The 20,623-nt window shown below is 41.0% G+C and overlaps 1 protein-coding gene across 2 annotated transcripts in view; it reads left to right on the top strand.

Annotated features, from left to right (window-relative positions):
• Positions 1-20,055, top strand: part of LOC133554311 (bone morphogenetic protein 7-like) — a 55,516-nt gene extending 35,461 nt beyond the window's left edge. For both annotated transcript variants that reach the window (XM_061902892.1, XM_061902891.1), the window contains exons 4-7: positions 8,721-8,924; positions 15,828-15,904; positions 19,418-19,528; positions 19,618-20,055. In XM_061902892.1, coding sequence (XP_061758876.1) covers positions 8,721-8,924; positions 15,828-15,904; positions 19,418-19,528; positions 19,618-19,767 — 542 coding nt within the window. In that variant the 3' untranslated portion in view covers positions 19,768-20,055. The remainder of the gene's footprint in view (positions 1-8,720; positions 8,925-15,827; positions 15,905-19,417; positions 19,529-19,617) is intronic.
• The last annotated feature ends 568 nt before the right edge of the window (positions 20,056-20,623 follow it).

Genomic DNA, 20,623 nt, shown 5'->3' with positions numbered 1-20,623 from the left:
CCAACCTTTTTTGTTCACCTCGGTCTTTTCTGCTCACACCTTAGTCTTTGCTGCTCACACCTTAGTCTTCTCTTTGATTGATTGATTGATACTTTTATTAGTAGATTGCACAGTACAGTACATATTCCGTACAATTGACCACTAAATGGTAACACCCGAATAAGTTTTTCAACTTGTTTAAGTCAGGGTCCACGTTAATCAATTCATGGTACAAATATATACTATCAACATAATACAGTCATCACACAAGTTAATCATCATAGTATGTACATTGAATTATTTACATTATTTACAATCCAGGGGGTGGGATGAGGAGCTTTGGTTGATATCAGAACTTCAGTCATCAACAATTGCATCAACAGAGAAATGTGGACAATGAAACCGTGTAGGTCTTACAGTAGGATATGTACAGCCAGCAGAGAACATAGTGAGTTCAGATAGCATAAGAATAAGTATATACATTAGAAGTACATTTGAGTTGTTTATAATCCGGGGAGATGGGATGTGAATGGAGGAGGGTATTAGTAAAGTGTTGAAGTTGCCTAGAGGTGTTGTTTTAGAGCGGTTATGAAGGAATATAGAGATGCACTTACTTTTACACCTGTTGGGAGTGCATTCCACATTGATGTGGCATAGAAAGAGAATGAGTTAAGACCTTTGTGAGATCGAAATCTGGGTTTAACGTGGTTTGTGGAGCTCCCCCTGGTGTTGTGGTTAGGACGGTCATTTACGTTAAGGAAGTAGTTTGACATGTACTTCGGTATCAAGGCGCACACCTTTGTCTTTTCTGCTCAAACCTAACCTTTTTTGCTCACTTTAGTTTTTTCTGATCACATCTTAGTCTTTGCTGCTCACACTTCCGTCTTTTCAGCGGCCACTTCCCTTCTTTTCTGCTCACGACTTAGTCTTTGCTCCTCACACCGTAGTCTTTTCTGCCCACACTTTCGTCTTTTCTGCCCACACTTTCGTCTTTTCAGCTTAGACTTCGGCATTTTCTGTTCATACTTTATTCTTTTCTGCTCACGCTTTAGTCTTTTCTGCTCACACCTATCCTTTTGTGCTCACACCTTAGTTTTTTCTGCTCACCCCGAACACTTCCCTTCTTTTCAGCTCACAACTTAGTCTTTGCTGCTCTCTCTTTAGTCTTTTTTTGCTCACACTTTAGTCTTATCTGCTCACACTTTAGTGTTTTCTGTTAACAATTAAGTATTTTCTGCTCAGACCATAGTCTTTTTTGCTCACACCTTAGTTTCTGTTCACACTTTAGTCTTTTCCGCTCACACGTTAGTCTTTTCTGCTGACACTTTAGTCTTTTCTGTTCGCACTTTAGTCTTTTCAGCCCACACTTAAGTCTTTTCTGCTCAAACCTTAGTCTTTTCTGCCCACACTTTAGTCTTGATGCTCACATTTGTTTTTTTCTGCTCCCATCCTAGTCTTTTCTGCTCACACTTTAGTCTTTTCAGCTAAGACTTCGCCGCTTTCTAGTTCACAATTTAGTCTTTTCTGCTCACACCGAACCTTTTGTGTTCACACCTTAGTCTTCTCTACTCACACCTTTGTCTTTTCTGCTAACACCTAACCTTTTTTGCTCACCTTAGTTTTTTCTGATCACATCTCAGTCTTTTCTGCTCACACTTTCGTCTTTTCAGCGAACACTTCCGTTCTTTTCTGTTCACAACTTAGTCTTTGCTGCTCTCTCTATAGTCTTTTTTTGCTCACACCTTAATCTTATCTGCTCACACTTTGGTGTTTTCTGTTAACAATTAAGTATTTTCTGCTCAGACCTTAGTATTTTTTGCTCACACCTTAGTCTTTTCGGTCCACACTTGTATTTTCTTCTCACACATTAGTCTTTTCTGCTGACACTTTAGTCTTTGCTGCTCACAACTTAGTCTTTTCTGTTCACACCTTAGTCTTTTCTGCCCACACTTTCGTCTTTTCTGCTCACACTTTAGTCTTTGCTTCTCAGACCTTAGTCTTTTCTGTTCACGCTTTAGCCTTTTCAGCCCACACTTAAGTATTTTCTGCTCAAATCTTAGTCTCTTCTGCCCACACTTTAGTCTTTTTTGCTCAAACCTTAGTCTTTTCTCTTCACATCTTAATCTTTTCTGTTCCCACCTTAGTCTTTTCTGCTCACACTTTAGTGGTTTCTGCTCAAAATGTAGTCTTTTCTGTGAACAATTAAGTATTTTCTGCTCAGAACGTAGTCTTTTTTGCTCACAGCTTAGTCTTGTCTGCTCACACTTTAGTCTTTCCTGCTCACACTTTCGTCTTTGCTCCTCACACCTTAGTCTTTTCTGTTCACACTTTAGCCTTTTCAGCCCACACTTTAGTCTTTTCTGCTGACACTGTAGTCTTTGCTCCTCACACCTTAGTCTTTTCTGTTCACGCTTTAGCCTTTTCAGCCCACACTTAAGTATTTTCTGCTCAAATCTTAGTCTTTACTGCTCACACTTTCGTCTTTGCTCCTCACACCTTAGTCTTTTCTGTTCACGCTTTAGCCTTTTCAGCCCACACTTAAGTATTTTCTGCTCAAATCTTAGTCTCTTCTGCCCACACTTTAGTTTTTTCTGTGAACAATTTAGTATTTTCTACTCAGAATGTATTCTTTTTTGCTCACACCTTAGTCTTGTCTGCTCACACGTTAGTCTTTTATGCTCACACCTTAGTCTTTTCTGCTCACACTTTAGTCTTTACTGCTCACACTTTCGTCTTTGCTCCTCACACCTTAGTCTTTTCTGTTCACGCTTTAGCCTTTTCAGCCCACACTTAAGTATTTTCTGCTCAAATCTTAGTCTCTTCTGCCCACACTTTAGTCTTTTTTGCTCAAACCTTAGTCTTTTCTCTTCACACCTTAATCTTTTCTGTTCCCACCTTAGTCTTTTCTGCTCACACTTTAGTGGTTTCTGCTCAAAATGTAGTCTTTTCTGTGAACAATTAAGTATTTTCTGCTCAGAACGTAGTCTTTTTTGCTCACAGCTTAGTCTTGTCTGCTCACACTTTAGTCTTTCCTGCTCACACTTTCGTCTTTGCTCCTCACACCTTAGTCTTTTCTGTTCACACTTTAGCCTTTTCAGCCCACACTTAAGTCTTTTCTGCTTAAACCTTAGTCTCTTCTGCCCACACTTTGGTCTTTTTTGCTCAAACCTTAGTCTTTTCTGTTCACACCTTCATCTTTTCTGCTCCCACCTTAGTCTTTTCTGCTCACACTTTAGTGTTTCCTGCTCAAAATGTAGTCTTTTCTGTGAACAATTAAGTATTTTCTGCTCTGAACGTGGTCTTTTTTGCTCACATCTTAGTCTTGTCTGCTCACACATTAGTCTTTTCTGCTCACACTTTAGTCTTTTCTGCCCACACTTTTGTCTTTTCTGCTCACACTTTCGTCTTTTCAGCTAACACTTTGGTCTTTTCTGCTCACACTTTAGTCTTTTCTGCACACACCTTAGTCTTTTCTGCTCACACCTAACCTTGTGTGCTCACACCTTAGTCTTTTCTGATGACACCTTTGTCTTTTCTGCTCACACCTAACCCCTTTTTGCTCACCTTAGTTTTTTCTGATCACATCTTAGTCGTTGCTGTTCACACTTTCGTCCTTTCAGCGAACACTTCCGTTCTTTTCTGTTCACAACTTAGTCTTTGCTGCTCTCTCTATAGTCTTTTTTTGCTCACACCTTAATCTTATCTGCTCACACTTTGGTGTTTTCTGTTAACAATTAGGTATTTTCTGCCCAGACCTTAGTGTTTTTTGCTCACACCTTAGTCTTTTCGGTTCACACTTGTATTTTCTTCACACATTAGTCTTTTCTGCTGACACTTCAATCAATCAATCAATGTTTACTTATATAGCCCTAAATCACTAGTGTCTCAAAGGGCTGCACAAACCACCACGACATCCTCGGTAGGCCCACATAAGGGCAAGGAAAACTCACACCCAGTGGGACATCGGTGACAATAATGACCCAGTGGGACGTCGATGACAATGATGACTATGAGAACCTTAGAGAGGAGGAAAGCAATGGATGTCGAGCGGGTCCAACATGATACTGTGAAAGTTCAATCCACAATGGATCCAACACAGTCGCGAGAGTCCAGTCCAAAGCGGATCCAACACAGCAGCGAGAGTCCCGTTCACAGCGGAGCCAGCAGGAAACCATCCCAAGCGGAGGCGGATCAGCATCGCAGAGATGTCCCCAGCCGATACACAGGCAAGCAGTACATGGCCACCGGATCGGACCGGACCCCCTCCACAAGGGAGAGTGGGACATAGAAGAAAAAGATAAGAAACGGCAGATCAACTGGTCTAAAAAGGGAGTCTATTTAAAGGCTAGAGTATACAAATGAGTTTTAAGGTGAGACTTAAATGCTTCTACTGAGGTGGCATCTCGAACTGTTACCGGGAGGGCATTCCAGAGTACTGGAGCCCGAACGGAAAACGCTCTATAGCCCGCAGACTTTTTTTGGGCTTTGGGAATCACTAACAAGCCGGAGTCCTTTGAACGCAGATTTCTTGCCGGGACATATGGTACAATACAATCGGCAAGATAGGATGGAGCTAGACCGTGTAGTATTTTATACGTAAGTAGTAAAACCTTAAAGTCACATCTTAAGTGCACAGGAAGCCAGTGCAGGTGAGCCAGTACAGGCGTAATGTGATCAAACTTTCTTGTTCTTGTCAAAAGTCTAGCAGCCGCATTTTGTACCAACTGTAATCTTTTAATGCTAGACATGGGGAGACCCGAAAATAATACGTTACAGTAGTCGAGGCGAGACGTAACAAACGCATGGATAATGATCTCAGCGTCTTTAGTGGACAGAATGGAGCGAATTTTAGCGATATTACGGAGATGAAAGAAGGCCGTTTTAGTAACGCTTTTAATGTGTGCCTCAAAGGAGAGAGTTGGGTCGAAGATAATACCCAGATTCTTTACCGTGTCGCCTTGTTTAATTGTTTGGTTGTCAAATGTTAGAGTTGTATTATTAAATAGAGTTCTGTGTCTAGCAGGACCGATAATCAGCATTTCCGTTTTTTTGGCGTTGAGTTGCAAAAAGTTAGCGGACATCCATTGTTTAATTTCATTAAGACACGCCTCCAACTGACTACAATCCGGCGTGTTGGTCAGCTTTAGGGGCATGTAGAGTTGGGTGTCATCAGCATAACAGTGAAAGCTAATACCGTATTTGCGTATGACGTCACCTAGCGGCAGCATGTAGATGCTGAAGAGTGCAGGGCCAAGGACCGAACCCTGGGGAACTCCACACGTTACCTTAACGTAGTCCGAGGTCACATTGTTATGGGAGACACACTGCATCCTATCAGTAAGATAAGAGTTAAACCAAGACAGGGCTAAGTCTGACATACCAATTCGTGTTTTGATACGCTCTAATAAAATATTATGATCGACGGTATCGAAAGCAGCGCTAAGATCGAGGAGCAGCAACATAGATGACGCATCAGAATCCATCGTTAGCAATAGATCATTAGTCATTTTTGCGAGGGCTGTCTCCGTGGAGTGATTTGCCCTAAAACCGGATTGAAAGGTTTCACATAGATTGTTAGACGCTAAGTGTTCATTTAACTGCTCCGCAACAATTTTTTCGAGGATTTTTGAAATAAAGGGAAGGTGAGACACCGGTCGGTAGTTTACCATGAGGTCAGGATCGAGGTTAGGTCTTTTAAGAAGAGGATGAATAACCGCTTTTTTGAATGCTAGGGGAACAGTGCCCGAGGAGAGTGATAAGTTTATAATATTTAGCACTGATGGACCTAATAATACAAAGAGCTCCTTGATCAGTTTCCCAGGAAGAGGGTCAAGTAAACATGTTGTCTGTTTTATTCCATTTACACGTTGTAACAATTCCTCTAATGTTATTTCCTCAAAACGAGAGAAACTATTTTGGAGGGCAGTATCCGCCGTGTATACCATCGTATCATCCATCCATCCATTTTCTACCGCTTATTCCCTTTCGGGGTTGCGGGGGGCGCTGGCGCCTATCTCAGCTACAATCGGGCGGAAGGCGGGGTACACCCTGGACAAGTCGCCACCTCATCGCAGGGCCAACACAGATAGACAGACAACATTCACACTCACATTCACACACTAGGGCCAATTTAGTGTTGCCAATCAACCTATCCCCAGGTGCATGTCTTTGGAAGTGGGAGGAAGCCGGAGTACCCGGAGGGAACCCACGCATTCACGGGGAGAACATGCAAACTCCACACAGAAAGATCCCGAGCCTGGATTTGAACCCAGGACTGCAGGAACTTCGTATTGTGAGGCAGACGCACTAACCCCTCTGCCACCGTGAAGCCCACCACCATCGTATCAGTGTTAATAAAACCCCGTTGTAGCTGGGACGCATTGTCTTTAATCTCCTTTCTAATGACTTCAATTTTCTTACTAAAGAATTGCATAAAGTCATCAGCTGAGTGGGTTGAGCTACTGGAAGGGGTCCCTTGTTGGGTTAGCGATGCTACCGTACTAAACAAAAATTTAGGATCGTTTTTATTACACTTTAGTCTTTGCTGCTCACAACTTAGTATTTTCTGTTCACACCTTAGTCTTTTCTGCCCCCACTTTTGTCTTTTCTGCTCACATTTTAGTCTTTGCTTCTCAGACCTTAGTCTTTTCTGTTCACGCTGTAGCCTTTTCAGCCCACACTTAAGTCTTTTCTGCTCAAATCTTAGTCTCTTCTGCCCACACTTTGGTGTTTTTTGCTCAAACCTTAGTCTTTTCTGTTCACACCTTCATCTTTTCTGCTCCTACCTTAGTCTTTTCTGCTCACACTTTTGTGTTTCCTGCTCAAAATGTAGTCTTTTCTGTGAACAATTAAGTATTTTCTGCTCTGAACGTAGTCTTTTTTGCTCACACTTTAGTCTTGTCTGCTCACACGTTAGTCTTTACTGCTCACACTTTCGTCTTTACAGCTAACATTTCGGTCTTTTCTGCTCACACTTTAGCCTTTTCTGCTCACGCCTTAGTCTTTTCTGCTGACACTGTAGTCTTTGCTCCCCACACCTTAGTCTTTTCTGTTCACGGTTTAGCCTTTTCAGCCCACACTTAAGTGTTTTCTGCTCAAATCTTAGTCTCTTCTGCCCACACTTTAGTGTTTTCTGCTCAAAATGTAGTCTTTTCTGTGAACAATTAAGTATTTTCTGCTCAGAACGCAGTCTTTTTTGCTCACACCTTAGTCTTTTCTGCTCACACTTTAGTCTTTTCTGCTTACACTTTTGTTTTTTCAACTAACACTTCGGTCTTTTCTGCTCCCACCTTAGTCTTTTCTTCTCATACTTTAGTGTTTTCTGCTGAAGATGTAGTCTTTTTTGTGAACAATTAAGTATTTTCTGCTCACACTTTAGTCTTTTCTGCTCACGCCTTAGTCTTTTCTGCTGACACTGTAGTCTTTGCTCCCCACACCTTAGTCTTTTCTCTTCACGCTTTAGCCTTTTCAGCCCACACTTAAGTGTTTTCTGCTCAAATCTTAGTCTCTTCTGCCCACACTTAAGTCTTTTTTGCTCAAACCTTAGTCTTTTCTGCTCACACTTTAGTCTTTTCTGCTTACACTTTTGTTTTTTCAACTAACACTTCGGTCTTTTCTGCTCCCACCTTAGTCTTTTCTTCTCACACTTTAGTGTTTTCTGCTGAAAATGTAGTCTTTTTTGTGAACAATTAAGTATTTTCTGCTCACACTTTAGTCTTTTCTGCTCACGCCTTAGTCTTTTCTGCTGACACTGTAGTCTTTGCTCCCCACACCTTAGTCTTTTCTGTTCACGCTTTAGCCTTTTCAGCCCACACTTAAGTGTTTTCTGCTCAAATCTTAGTCTCTTCTGCCCACACTTAAGTCTTTTTTGCTCAAACCTTAGTCTTTTCTGCTCACACTTTAGTGTTTTCTGCTCAAAATGTAGTCTTTTCTGTGAACAATTAAGTATTTTCTGCTCAGAACGCAGTCTTTTTTGCTCACACTTTAGTATTTTCTGCTCACACTTTAGTCTTTTCTGCTCACACTTTTGTTTTTTCAACTAACACTTCGGTCTTTTCTGCTCCCACCTTAGTCTTTTCTTCTCACACTTTAGTGTTTTCTGCTGAAAATGTAGTCTTTTTTGTGAACAATTAAGTATTTTCTGCTCAGAACGTAGTCTTTTCTGCTCACATGTTAGTCTTTTCTGCTCACAATTTGGTCTTTTCTGCTCACACTTTAGTCTTTTCTGCTCACACTTTAGTGTTTTCAGCTAACACTTTGGTCTTTTCTGCTCACGCTTTATTCTTTTCTGCTCACACATTAGTCTTTTCTCCCCAAACTTTAGTCTTCTCTGCTCACAAATTAGTCTTTTCTCCCCAAACTTTAGTCTTTTCTGCTCACACCTTAGTCTTTCTTTCTAAACTTTTTTGCTCATACTTTTTGTGTGTGTTGCGGTTGGGACAATGCAAAAAAGTGTGTGTTGATGTTTCATGAGAGTTGAGCGTGTGCAGACAAGCCAAAAGGCCCTGGCGGCCACCAGGAGAATTTATGTCCTGTCAAACGGTGATCAGATGCACAATTTTGCGTGGCAGCAAACACACACACACGCACACACACGCACACACACGCACACACACACACACACACACACACACACACACACACACACACACACACACACACACACACACACACACACACACAAGGCAAATGAAAACATTTGATTGTTGGCTTTAACTCCCTCTCCTTGTGGCCCTCCCCAGGAGAAAGCATTAACCCTCGCATGGCCGGGCTGATTGGGCGGAGTGGCCCTCTGAACAAACAGCCCTTCATGGTGGCCTTCTTCAAAGCCACCGAGGTGCACCTGCGAAGCATTCGCTCGGCACAAGGGGGCGCTAAACAGCGCAACACCAACCGCTCCAAAGGGAGTAAGAGCCAGGAGGCGCTCAGAGTGGCAAACATTGCAGGTGAGGGAACACACCGTGTCGATACGGCCGGTCGAACATCATTGACGTACTGGTGATGTGGCATTGAGGTTGACAATATTTACTTTTTCACTGATATCAGTAATGATGTTTCTGGACAAGAGGACGTGTGATATCGTTGATAATGTTTCTGGACAAGAGGACATGAGTGATATCACTAATAATTCTGTACAAGAGGACATGTTTGATATCAATGATGATGTTTCTGCAGAATTGGACATGTTTGATATCAGTGATTAAGTTTCTGGATAAGAGGACATGTTTGATATCAGTGATGATTTTTCTGGAGAAGGTACTAACGAGATATAATCATCTTCTTGTGAGAAATGATCAGGAATAGTGTCTCAGTACATGTTGGAAAAAGAAGCTGATTGAAGATCACATGAGAAGGTTCTAGCAAGGTGCGTTGTCAACAGTACTGAACATCTCCATCCCACACTTGGATTGTTATCAGCAATTATGTTTCTGGGGATTGGACATACTTGATATCAGTGATGATGTTTCTGGAGAATAGGGCATGTTTGATATCGGTGATGATGTTTCTGGAGAATTGGACATGTTTGATATCAGTAATGATGTTTCTGGAGAATTGGACATCTTTGATATCAGTAATGGTGCTTGTGGGGAATTAGACATGTGTGATATCAGTGATATTTTCTTCAGATTTGGACATGTTTGATATCAGTCATGTTGTTTCTGGAGAATTGGACATGTTTGATATCAATGATTATGTTTCTGGACAAGAGGATGTGTGATATCAGTGATGATGTTTGTGGACAAGAGGACATGTGCGATATCAGTGATGATGTTTCTGGACAACAGGACATACTTGATATCAGTGATGATGTTTCTGGACAACAGGACATACTTGGTATCAGTGATGATGTTTCTGGGGAATTGGACATGTTTGATATCAGTGATGCTGTTTCTGGGGAATTGGACATGTTTGATATCTGTGATGATGTTTGCTGGACTAGAGGACATGTTTGATATCAGTAATGATGTTTGTGGAGAATTGGACATGTGTGATATCAGTGATGATGTCTCTGGACAAAAGAACATGTTTGATATCATTGATGACGTTTCTGCAGAATTGGAATGGATGGATGGATGATTTCAGTGATGATGTTTCTGGGGAATTAGACGTGTGATTTTAGTGATGATGTTTCTGGACAAGAGGACATGTTTGATATCAGTGATGATGTTTCTGGACAAGAGGACATCTTTGATATCAGTGATGATGTTTCTGGACAAGAGGACATGTTTGCTCGCAGTGATGATGTTTCTGGGCAAGAGGACATGTGTGATATCATTGATGATGTTTCTGGACAAGAAGACATGTTTGATATCAGTGATGATGTTTCTGGACAAGAGGACATCTTTGATATCAGTGATGATGTTTCTGGACAAGAGGACATGTTTGCTCGCAGTGATGATGTTTCTGGGCAAGATGACATGTGTGACATCAATGATGATGTTTCTGGACAATAGGACATGTTTGATATCAGTGATATTGTTTATGGACAAGAGGCCTTGTTTGATATCAGTGATGTTTCTGGATAAGAGGACATGTTTGATATCAGTGATGATGTTTCTGGACAAGAGGACATGTGTGATATCAGTGATGATGTTTCTGGAGAATTGGACATGTTTGATATCGGTGATGATGTTTCTGGACAAGAGGACATGTTTGATATCAGTAAAGTAATGATGTTTGTGGAGAATTGAAGTGAAGTGAAGTGAAGTGAATTATATTTATATATATATTGGACATGTGTGACATCAGTGATGATGTCTCTGGACAAAAGAACATGTTTGATATCGGTGATGATGTTTCTGGACACGAGGAGATGTTTTATATCGGTGATGACGTTCCTGGAGAATTGGAATGGATGGATGGATGATATCAGTGATGATGTTTCTGTGGAATTGGACATGTGTGATTTTAGTGATGATGTATTCTGGACAAGAGGACATGTTTCTGGACAATAGGACATGTTTGATATCAGTGATAATGTTTCTGGACAAGAGGACATGTTTGATATCAGTGGTGTTGTTTCTGGATAAGAGGACATGTTTTATATCAGTGATGATGTTTCTGGACAAGAGGACATGTGTGATATCAGTGATGATGTTTCTGGAGAATTGGACATGTTTGATATCAGTGATTATGTTTCTGGATAAGAGGACATGTTTGGTATCAGTGATGATTTTTCTGGAGAAGGGACTAACGAGATATAATCATCTTCTTGTGAGAAATGATCAGGAATAGTGTCTCAGTACATGTTGGAAAAAGAAGCTGATTGAAGATCACATGAGAAGGCTCTAGCAAGGTGCGTTGTCAGCAGTACTGAACATCTCCATCCCACACTTGGATTGTTCTTCTGCACGTTGTGAGAGGATGACATCATAGCAGCCATTTGGAAGAACAAACATGCCAACTTTAACACCACTTTCATGGGAGCTGTGAGAGCGAGTGTTTACATCAAGCCTTTCATCGTCCTCTTTGTTTACACGAGAGCAGGAAGTCCGAGGCTTTCACCACGCAGCACATGTCCACCAAACACAGGGACTTGGTGCACTCCGAGGAGGACCAGGAGATGCAGAACTTGGTGATCATGTGGACATGGTGGTCATGTGATCATGTGATCATTAGATCATGTGGACATGGTGGTCATGTGATCATGTGGACATGGTGGTCATGTGATCATGTGGACATGGTGGTCATGTGATCATATGGACATGGTGGTCATGTGATCATGTGGACATGGTGTTCATGTGATGATATGGACATTGTGTTCATGTGGACATGGTGGTCATGTGATAATGTGGACATGGTGGTCATGTGGACATGGTGGTCATGTGATCATATGGACATGGTGGTCATGTGATCATGTGGACATGGTGGTCATGTGATCATGTGGACATGGTAGTCATGTGATCATGTGGACATGGTGGTCATGTGATCCTGTGGACATGGTGGTCATGTGATCATGTGGACATGGTGGTCATGTGATCATGTGGACATGGTGGTCATGTGATGATATGGACATGGTGGTCATGTGATCATGTGGACATGGTGGTCATGTGATCATGTGGACATGGTGGTCATGTGATCATGTGGACATGGTGGTCATGTGATCATGTGGACATGGTGGTCATGTGATCATGTGGACATGGTGGTCATGTGATCACGTGGACATGGTGGTCATGTGATCATGTGGACATGGTGGTCATGTGGACATGGTGGTCATGTGATCATATGGACATGGTGGTCATGTGATCATGTGGACATGGTGGTCATGTGATCATGTGGACATGGTAGTCATGTGATCATATGGACATGGTGGTCATGTGATCATGTGGACATGGTGGTCATGTGATCATGTGGACATGGTGGTCATGTGATCATGTGGACATGGTGGTCACGTGATGATATGGACATGGTGGTAATGTGATTATGTGGACATGGTGGTCATGTGATCATGTGGACATGGTGGTCATGTGATCATGTGGACATGGTGGTCATGTGATCATGTGGACATGGTGGTCATGTGATCATATGGACATGGTGGTCATGTGGACATAGTGGTCATGTGATCATTAGATCATGTGGACATGATGGTCATGTGGACATGGTGTTAATGTGATCATGTGGACATGGTGGTCATGTGATCATATGGACATGGTGTTCATGTGGACATGGTGGTCATGTGATCATATGGACATGGTGATCATGTGGACATGGTGGTCATGTGATCATGTGGACATGGTGATCATGTGGACATGGTGGCCAAGTGATCATGTGGACATGGTGATCATGTGGACATGGTGGTCATGTGATCATGTGGATATGGTGATCATATGGACATGGTGGCCAAGTGATCATGTGGACATGGTGGTCATGTGATCATGTGGACATGGTGGTCATGTGATCATATGGACATGGTGTTCATGTGGACATGGTGGTCATGTGATCATATGGACATGGTGATCATGTGGACATGGTGGTCATGTGATCATATGGACATGGTGATCATGTGGACATGGTGGTCATGTGATCATGTGGACATGGTGATCATGTGGACATGGTGGCCAAGTGATCATGTGGATATGGTGATCATATGGACATGGTGGTCATGTGATCATGTGGACATGGTGGTCATGTGATCATGTGGACATGGTGGTCATGTGATCATATGGACATGGTGTTCATGTGGACATGGTGGTCATGTGATCATATGGACATGGTGATCATGTGGACATGGTGGTCATGTGATCATATGGACATGGTGATCATGTGGACATGGTGGTCATGTGATCATGTGGACATGGTGGTCATGTGGACATGGTGGTCATGGTGATCATGTGGACATGGTGATCATATGGACATGGTGGTCATGTGATCATGTGGACATGGTGGTCATGTGATCATGTGGACATGGTGGTCATGTGATCATGTGGACATGGTGGTCATGTGATCATGTGGACATGGTGGTCATGTGATCATGTGGACATGGTGGTCATGTGATCATGTGGACATGGTGGTCATGTGATCATATGGACATGGTGTTCATGTGATCATATTGACATGGTGGTCATGCGGACATGGTGGTCATGTGACCATGTGGACATGGTGATCATGTGAAAATGGTGATCATGTGGACATGTGGGCATGGTGATCATGTGAAAATGGTGATCATGTGGACATGGTGGTCATGTGATCATGTGGACATGGTGGTCATGTGATCATGTGGACATGGTAGTCATGTGATCATATGGACATGGTGGTCATGTGATCATGTGGACATGGTGGTCATGTGATCATGTGGACATGGTGGTCATGTGATCATATGGACATGGTGTTCATGTGATCATATTGACATGGTGGTCATGCGGACATGGTGGTCATGTGACCATGTGGACATGGTGATCATGTGAAAATGGTGATCATGTGGACATGTGGGCATGGTGATCATGTGAAAATGGTGATCATGTGGACATGGTGGTCATGTGATCATGTGGACATGGTGGTCATGTGATCATGTGGACATGGTAGTCATGTGATCATATGGACATGGTGGTCATGTGGACATGGTGGTCTTGTGATCCTGTGGACATGGTGGTCATGTGATCATGTGGACATGGTGGTCATGTGATCATGTGGACATGGTGGTCACGTGATGATATGGACATGGTGGTCATGTGATCATGTGGACATGGTGGTCATGTGATCATATGGACATGGTGGTCATGTGATCACGTGGACATGGTGGTCATGTGATCATGTGGACATGGTGGTCATGTGGACATGGTGGTCATGTGATCATATGGACATGGTGGTCATGTGATCATGTGGACATGGTGGTCATGTGATCATGTGGACATGGTAGTCATGTGATCATATGGACATGGTGGTCATGTGGACATGGTGGTCATGTGATCATGTGGACATGGTGGTCATGTGATCATGTGGACATGGTGGTCATGTGATGATATGGACATGGTGGTCATGTGATCATGTGGACATGGTGGTCATGTGATCATGTGGACATGGTGGTCATGTGATCATGTGGACATGGTGGTCATGTGATCATGTGGACATGGTGGTCATGTGATCATATGGACATGGTGGTCATGTGGACATAGTGGTCATGTGATCATTAGATCATGTGGACATGATGGTCATGTGGACATGGTGGTCATGTGATCATGTGGACATGGTGTTAATGTGATCATGTGGACATGGTGGTCATGTGATCATATGGACATGGTGTTCATGTGGACATGGTGGTCATGTGATCATATGGACATGGTGATCATGTGGACATGGTGGTCATGTGATCATGTGGACATGGTGGTCAAGTGATCATGTGGACATGGTGATCATATGGACATGGTGGTCATGTGATCATGTGGACATGGTGGTCATGTGATCATGTGGACATGGTGGTCATGTGATCATGTGGACATGGTGGTCATGTGATCATATGGACATGGTGTTCATGTGATCATATTGACATGGTCGTCATGCGGACATGGTGGTCATGTGACCATGTGGACATGGTGATCATGTGAAAATGGTGATCATGTGGACATGGTGGTCATGTGATCATATGGACATGGTGTTCATGTGATCAAATGGACATGGTGGTCATGCGGACATGGTGGTCATGTGACCATGTGGACATGGTGATCATGTGAAAATGGTGATCATGTGGACATGTGGGCATGGTGATCATGTGGACATGGTGGTCATGTGATCATGTGGACATGGTGGTCATGTGATCATGTGGACATGGTGGTCATGTGACCATGTGGACATGGTGATCATGTGAAAATGGTGATCATGTGGACATGTGGGCATGGTGATCATGTGGACATGGTGGTCATGTGATCATGTGGACATGGTGATCATGTGAAAATGCTGATCATGTGGACATGGTGGTCATGGTGATCATGTGGACATGGTGGTCATGTGATCATGTGGAGATGCAATCGTGTGATCATGTGGAGGGTTAAATCACCAAAAATGATCCCCTCACCTCCCAGGGGGTGATCAAGGGTGATAGGTCAAATGCAGAAAATAATTTCGCCACACGTAGTGTGTGTGTGACAATTATTGGTACTTAACTTTAACTTTAACATGGTGGTCACGTGATCATGTGGACTTGTGATCATGTGGACATGGTGGACGTGTCATGTTGTCCATGTCTATGAAGCACACGAGACCTGCAGATAGCAATCAGAAAAAGTGTGCGTAAGTTTGTGTGAGATGAACGCCAAAGCTGTGACCTCTGACCTGGTGCCCTTGACCCTTGACTGTTGAGATGTTTGCACTTAGTCCGACAGTCTGATTGTTGTGGACGTTGTCTTCGTGCACAGAGAACAGCAGCACGGATCTGAAGCAGGCCTGCAAGAAGCACGAGCTCTACGTCAGCTTCCGAGACCTCGGGTGGCAGGTACGATTCCTTCACAGCCAGGAAGAAACTCAATGTTACCTTTCAGCCTCCATGTGTTACAGTTATGAATATTTACATCATGGTACTCAAAGTAATGAATATTTACATCATGATACTCAAAGTAATGAATATTTACATCATTATACTCAGAGTTATGAATATTTACATCATGATACTCACAGTTATGAATATTTACATCATGGTACTCACAATTATATGAAAATGTACATCATGGTATTCACAGTTATGAATATTTACATCATAGTACTCACAGTCATAAATAATTACATCATGGTACTCACAGTTATTAATATTTACATCATGGTACTTATAGTTATGAATATTTACATCATAGTACTAACTTGTATGATATGAATATTTACATCATGTTACTCACAGCTGTGAATATTTACATCATGGCACTCACAATTATATGAATATTTACATCATGGTACTCACAGTTATAAATATTAACGTCATAGTACTCACAATTATATGAATATTTACTTAATGGTACTCACAGTTATAAATATATTTACATCATTGTACTTATAGTTATGAATTTTTACATCATGGCACTCACAATTATATGATCATTTCCATCATAGTACTCACAGTCATGATTATTTGCATCATGATACTCACAATTATATGAACATTTACATCATAGTACCCACAATCATGAATATTTACATCCTAGTACTCACAGTCATGATTATTTACATCATGGTACTCACAGTTTTATGAATATTCACATCATGGTACTCACAGTTATAAATATATTTACGTCATTGTACTTATAGTTATGAATATTTACATCATGGTACTCACAATTATATGAACATTTACATCATAGCAGTCATCATTATTTGCATCATGGTACTCACAATTATATGAACATTTACATCATAGTACTCACAATCATATGAATATTTACAACTTAGTACTCACAGTCATGATTATTTACATCATAGTACTCACAATCATATGAATATTTACATCTTAGTACTCACAGTCATGATTATTTACATCATGGTACTCACAGTTTTATGAATATTCACATCATGGTACTCACAGTTATGACTATTTTCATCATGGTACTCACAGTTGTGAATAATTACTTCATAATACTTACGATTATAAATATATTTACATCCTAACACTTACAATTATTCATACATTTACATTATAGTACTTACAGTTATGAATATTTACATCATGGTACTCACAATGATATGAATATTTACATCATGGTACTCACAATTATATGAATATTTACATCTTAGTACTCACTGTTATCAATAATTACATCACGGTATTCAAAGTTATGCATATTAACATCATAGTAATAACTTATATGAATATTTACATCATGGTACTCACAGTTATGAATATTTACATCATGGTACTCACAATTATATGAATATTTACATTGTGGTACTAACAGTTATGAATATTTTGTCACGGTGGGGGGGTCACAACTTGTTGCGGGGTCGTTCTCCCAGGAAGGCAGACGGACTACTCGGGTCATGGCATGTAGGTAAAAACATGATTTAATCTTCACTAAAAAAAGGTACAAACGAAAGGCGCGCACACGGCGGAGGCAAAAACAACTTGGCACATGAAACACGAACTAAACAACGCACTAAACTGTGGTTTGAATAACAAAAGAACTTACTTGACATTGCATAAAACAAGCAAGACTTACTGTGGCAATAACAGAACATGAAACGAACACAATGACGCCAGGACGACCAACAGAAAATGACAGGCTTAAATAGTGATGTGGTGATTGAAAACAGGTGCGTGAGTTCAACTGAATCAGGTGCGTGAGTCGTGAGGACAGGTGAACTGATTGGTCGTCATGGTGACAAAACAGGAAGTGAAAAAACATGAACTTAAGGAGTCCAAAGGTCAACAGAACATAGCCAAAAAAGACCTGATCAAGAAGACATGACATATTTACATCATGGTACTCACAGTTATACGAATATTCACATGATGGTACTCACAGTTATGAATATTTTCATCATGGTACTCACAGTTATTATATTAACATAATGGTGCTAACAATTATAGGAATATTTACATCATCGTAGCTACAGTTATGAATTTTTACATCATGCTACTCACATTTAAATACATATTTGCATAATGGTACTCAAAATTATGAATATGTCCATTATGGTACTAACAGTTATGAATAATTACATCATAGTACACACAGTTGTGAATATTTACATCATGGTACTCACAGTCATGAATTTTTACATCATAGTACTCACAGTTATATGAATATTTACATCATGGTGCTCTCAATTATATGAATATTTACATCTTAGCACTCACAGTTACGAATATTTACATTATGGTACTTACAGTTGTGAATTTTTACAACATATTACTCACAGTAATGTATATTTACATTATGGTACTCACAGTCATGAATATTTACATCATTGAACTCAGAGTTATGAATATATTTACATCATGGTACTCACAGTCATGAATATTTACATCATGGTACTCCCCGTTATGAATATTTACATCATAGTACTCACAGTTATGAATTTTTCCATCATAGTAGCCACACTTATGAATATTTACATCATGGTACTCACAGTTATGAATATTTACATCATAGTACTCACAGTTATGAATATTTACATCATAGTAACCACACTTATGAATATTTACATCATAGTACTCACAGTTGTAAATATATACATCATAGTAACCACACTTATGAATATTTACATCATAGTACTCACAGTTGTAAATATATACATCATAGTAACCACACTTATGAATATTTACATCATTGTACTCACAGTTGGGAATATTTACATCATAGTAACCACACTTATGAACATTTACATCATAGTACTCATAGTTGTGAATATTTACATCATAGTAACCACACTTATGAACATTTACATCATAGTAACCACACTTGTGAATATTTACATCAAGGGAATCACAGTTATGAATATTTACATCATGGTACCCACAGTTATATGAATATTTGCATCTTAGTACTCACAATTATGAATATTTACTACTTATATGAATATTCACATCATGGTACTCCTAATTATGAATATTTCCATCATGGTACTCTCAATCATTAATATTTCCATCATGGTACTCATTGTTATGAATATTTACATCATGGTACTCACAGTTGTGAATATTTACGTCATAGTAACCACACTTATGAATATTTACATCATGGTAATCACAGTCATGAATATTTACATCATGGTACTCACAGTTATGAATATTTACATCATAGTAACCACACTTATGAATGCTTGCATCATGGTACTCACAGCCATGAACATTTACATCATAGTACTCACAGTTATGAATATTTACATCATAGTAACCACACTTATGAATATTTATATCATAGTAACCACACTTATGAATATTTACATCATGGTACTCACAGTCATGAATATTTACATCATGGTATTCACACTTATGAATATTTACATATTGTGTGCCCAGGACTGGATCATCGCCCCTGAAGGTTACGCCGCGTACTACTGCGAGGGCGAGTGCGCCTTCCCGCTCAACTCCTACATGAACGCCACCAACCACGCCATCGTGCAGACTCTGGTCAGTCCAGTTTGTCTGGTGACCATCCCAACATGATGAGTCACCATGGTCACCTCCTTCTTCTTCTTCTTCTTCTTCTCCTCCTGCAGGTTCACTTCATCAACCCCGACACCGTTCCAAAACCTTGCTGCGCTCCCACGCAGCTCCACGCCATGTCCGTGCTTTACTACGACGACAGCTCCAACGTCATCCTCAAAAAGTACCGCAACATGGTGGTCAGAGCTTGTGGATGCCACTAGACCACTGACACACGCACACACACACACACACACACACACACACACACACACACACACACACACACACACACACACACACACACACACACACTCTTTTGTGCTTTCTACTGTGTACACAAGACATTTGAAGACATTTTCTATTCACGTGTACAATAGTGTGTAAATAATGTTGTCAAATGTGTATTTATTAGGCTTTTATGTCGCTAAATGTCGCAGGTAGAAGTTTTGTGTTGACATTTGGTCACTTTTTTTCTTCCCCAGCTGTAATAAAATATGTCGGTGAATTTATTTGGTTAAAAAAAAAAAAAAAACATTTGTTAAGATTTTCGCTACCCTTGGTGTTTGGATTGTGGGGCTGGACCCCAGGATGCAGAGACTGGAGATCATTGGCAGGTAAGAAGAAGCCCTTTTATTAAGGAAAAGACAGGAAGTAGTACAAAACCCCAAACAGTGAAGTTGGCACGTTGTCCATCCATCCATCCATTTTCTACCTTTTTGGGGTGATGGAGCCTATCTCAACTGCATTCGGGCGGAAGGCGGAGTACACCCTGGACAAGTCGCCACCTCATCGCAGGTTGGCACGTTGTGTGAATGGTAAATAAAAACAGAATACAATAATTTGCAAGATATTTAACGTTCCATCCATCCATCTTCTTCCGCTTATCCGAGGTTGGGTCGCGGGGGCAGCAGCCTAAGCAGGGAACCCCAGACCTCCCTCTCCCCAGCCACTTTGTCCAGCTCTTCCCAAACAGGTAAAAAAATAAATTTTTCGCTCATTTGGAATTGGATGCCTGCCACATTTTTCAAAAAAGCTGGCACAAGTGGCAAAAAAGACTGAGAAAGTTGAGGAATGGTC

Source organism: Nerophis ophidion, linkage group LG06 (assembly GCF_033978795.1).
Source record: "Nerophis ophidion isolate RoL-2023_Sa linkage group LG06, RoL_Noph_v1.0, whole genome shotgun sequence".
In the NCBI taxonomy this organism is placed as follows: domain Eukaryota; kingdom Metazoa; phylum Chordata; class Actinopteri; order Syngnathiformes; family Syngnathidae; genus Nerophis; species Nerophis ophidion.
The sequence above is the reverse complement of the archived record's forward strand: the minus strand, read 5'-3'. Positions and strand labels throughout refer to the sequence as shown.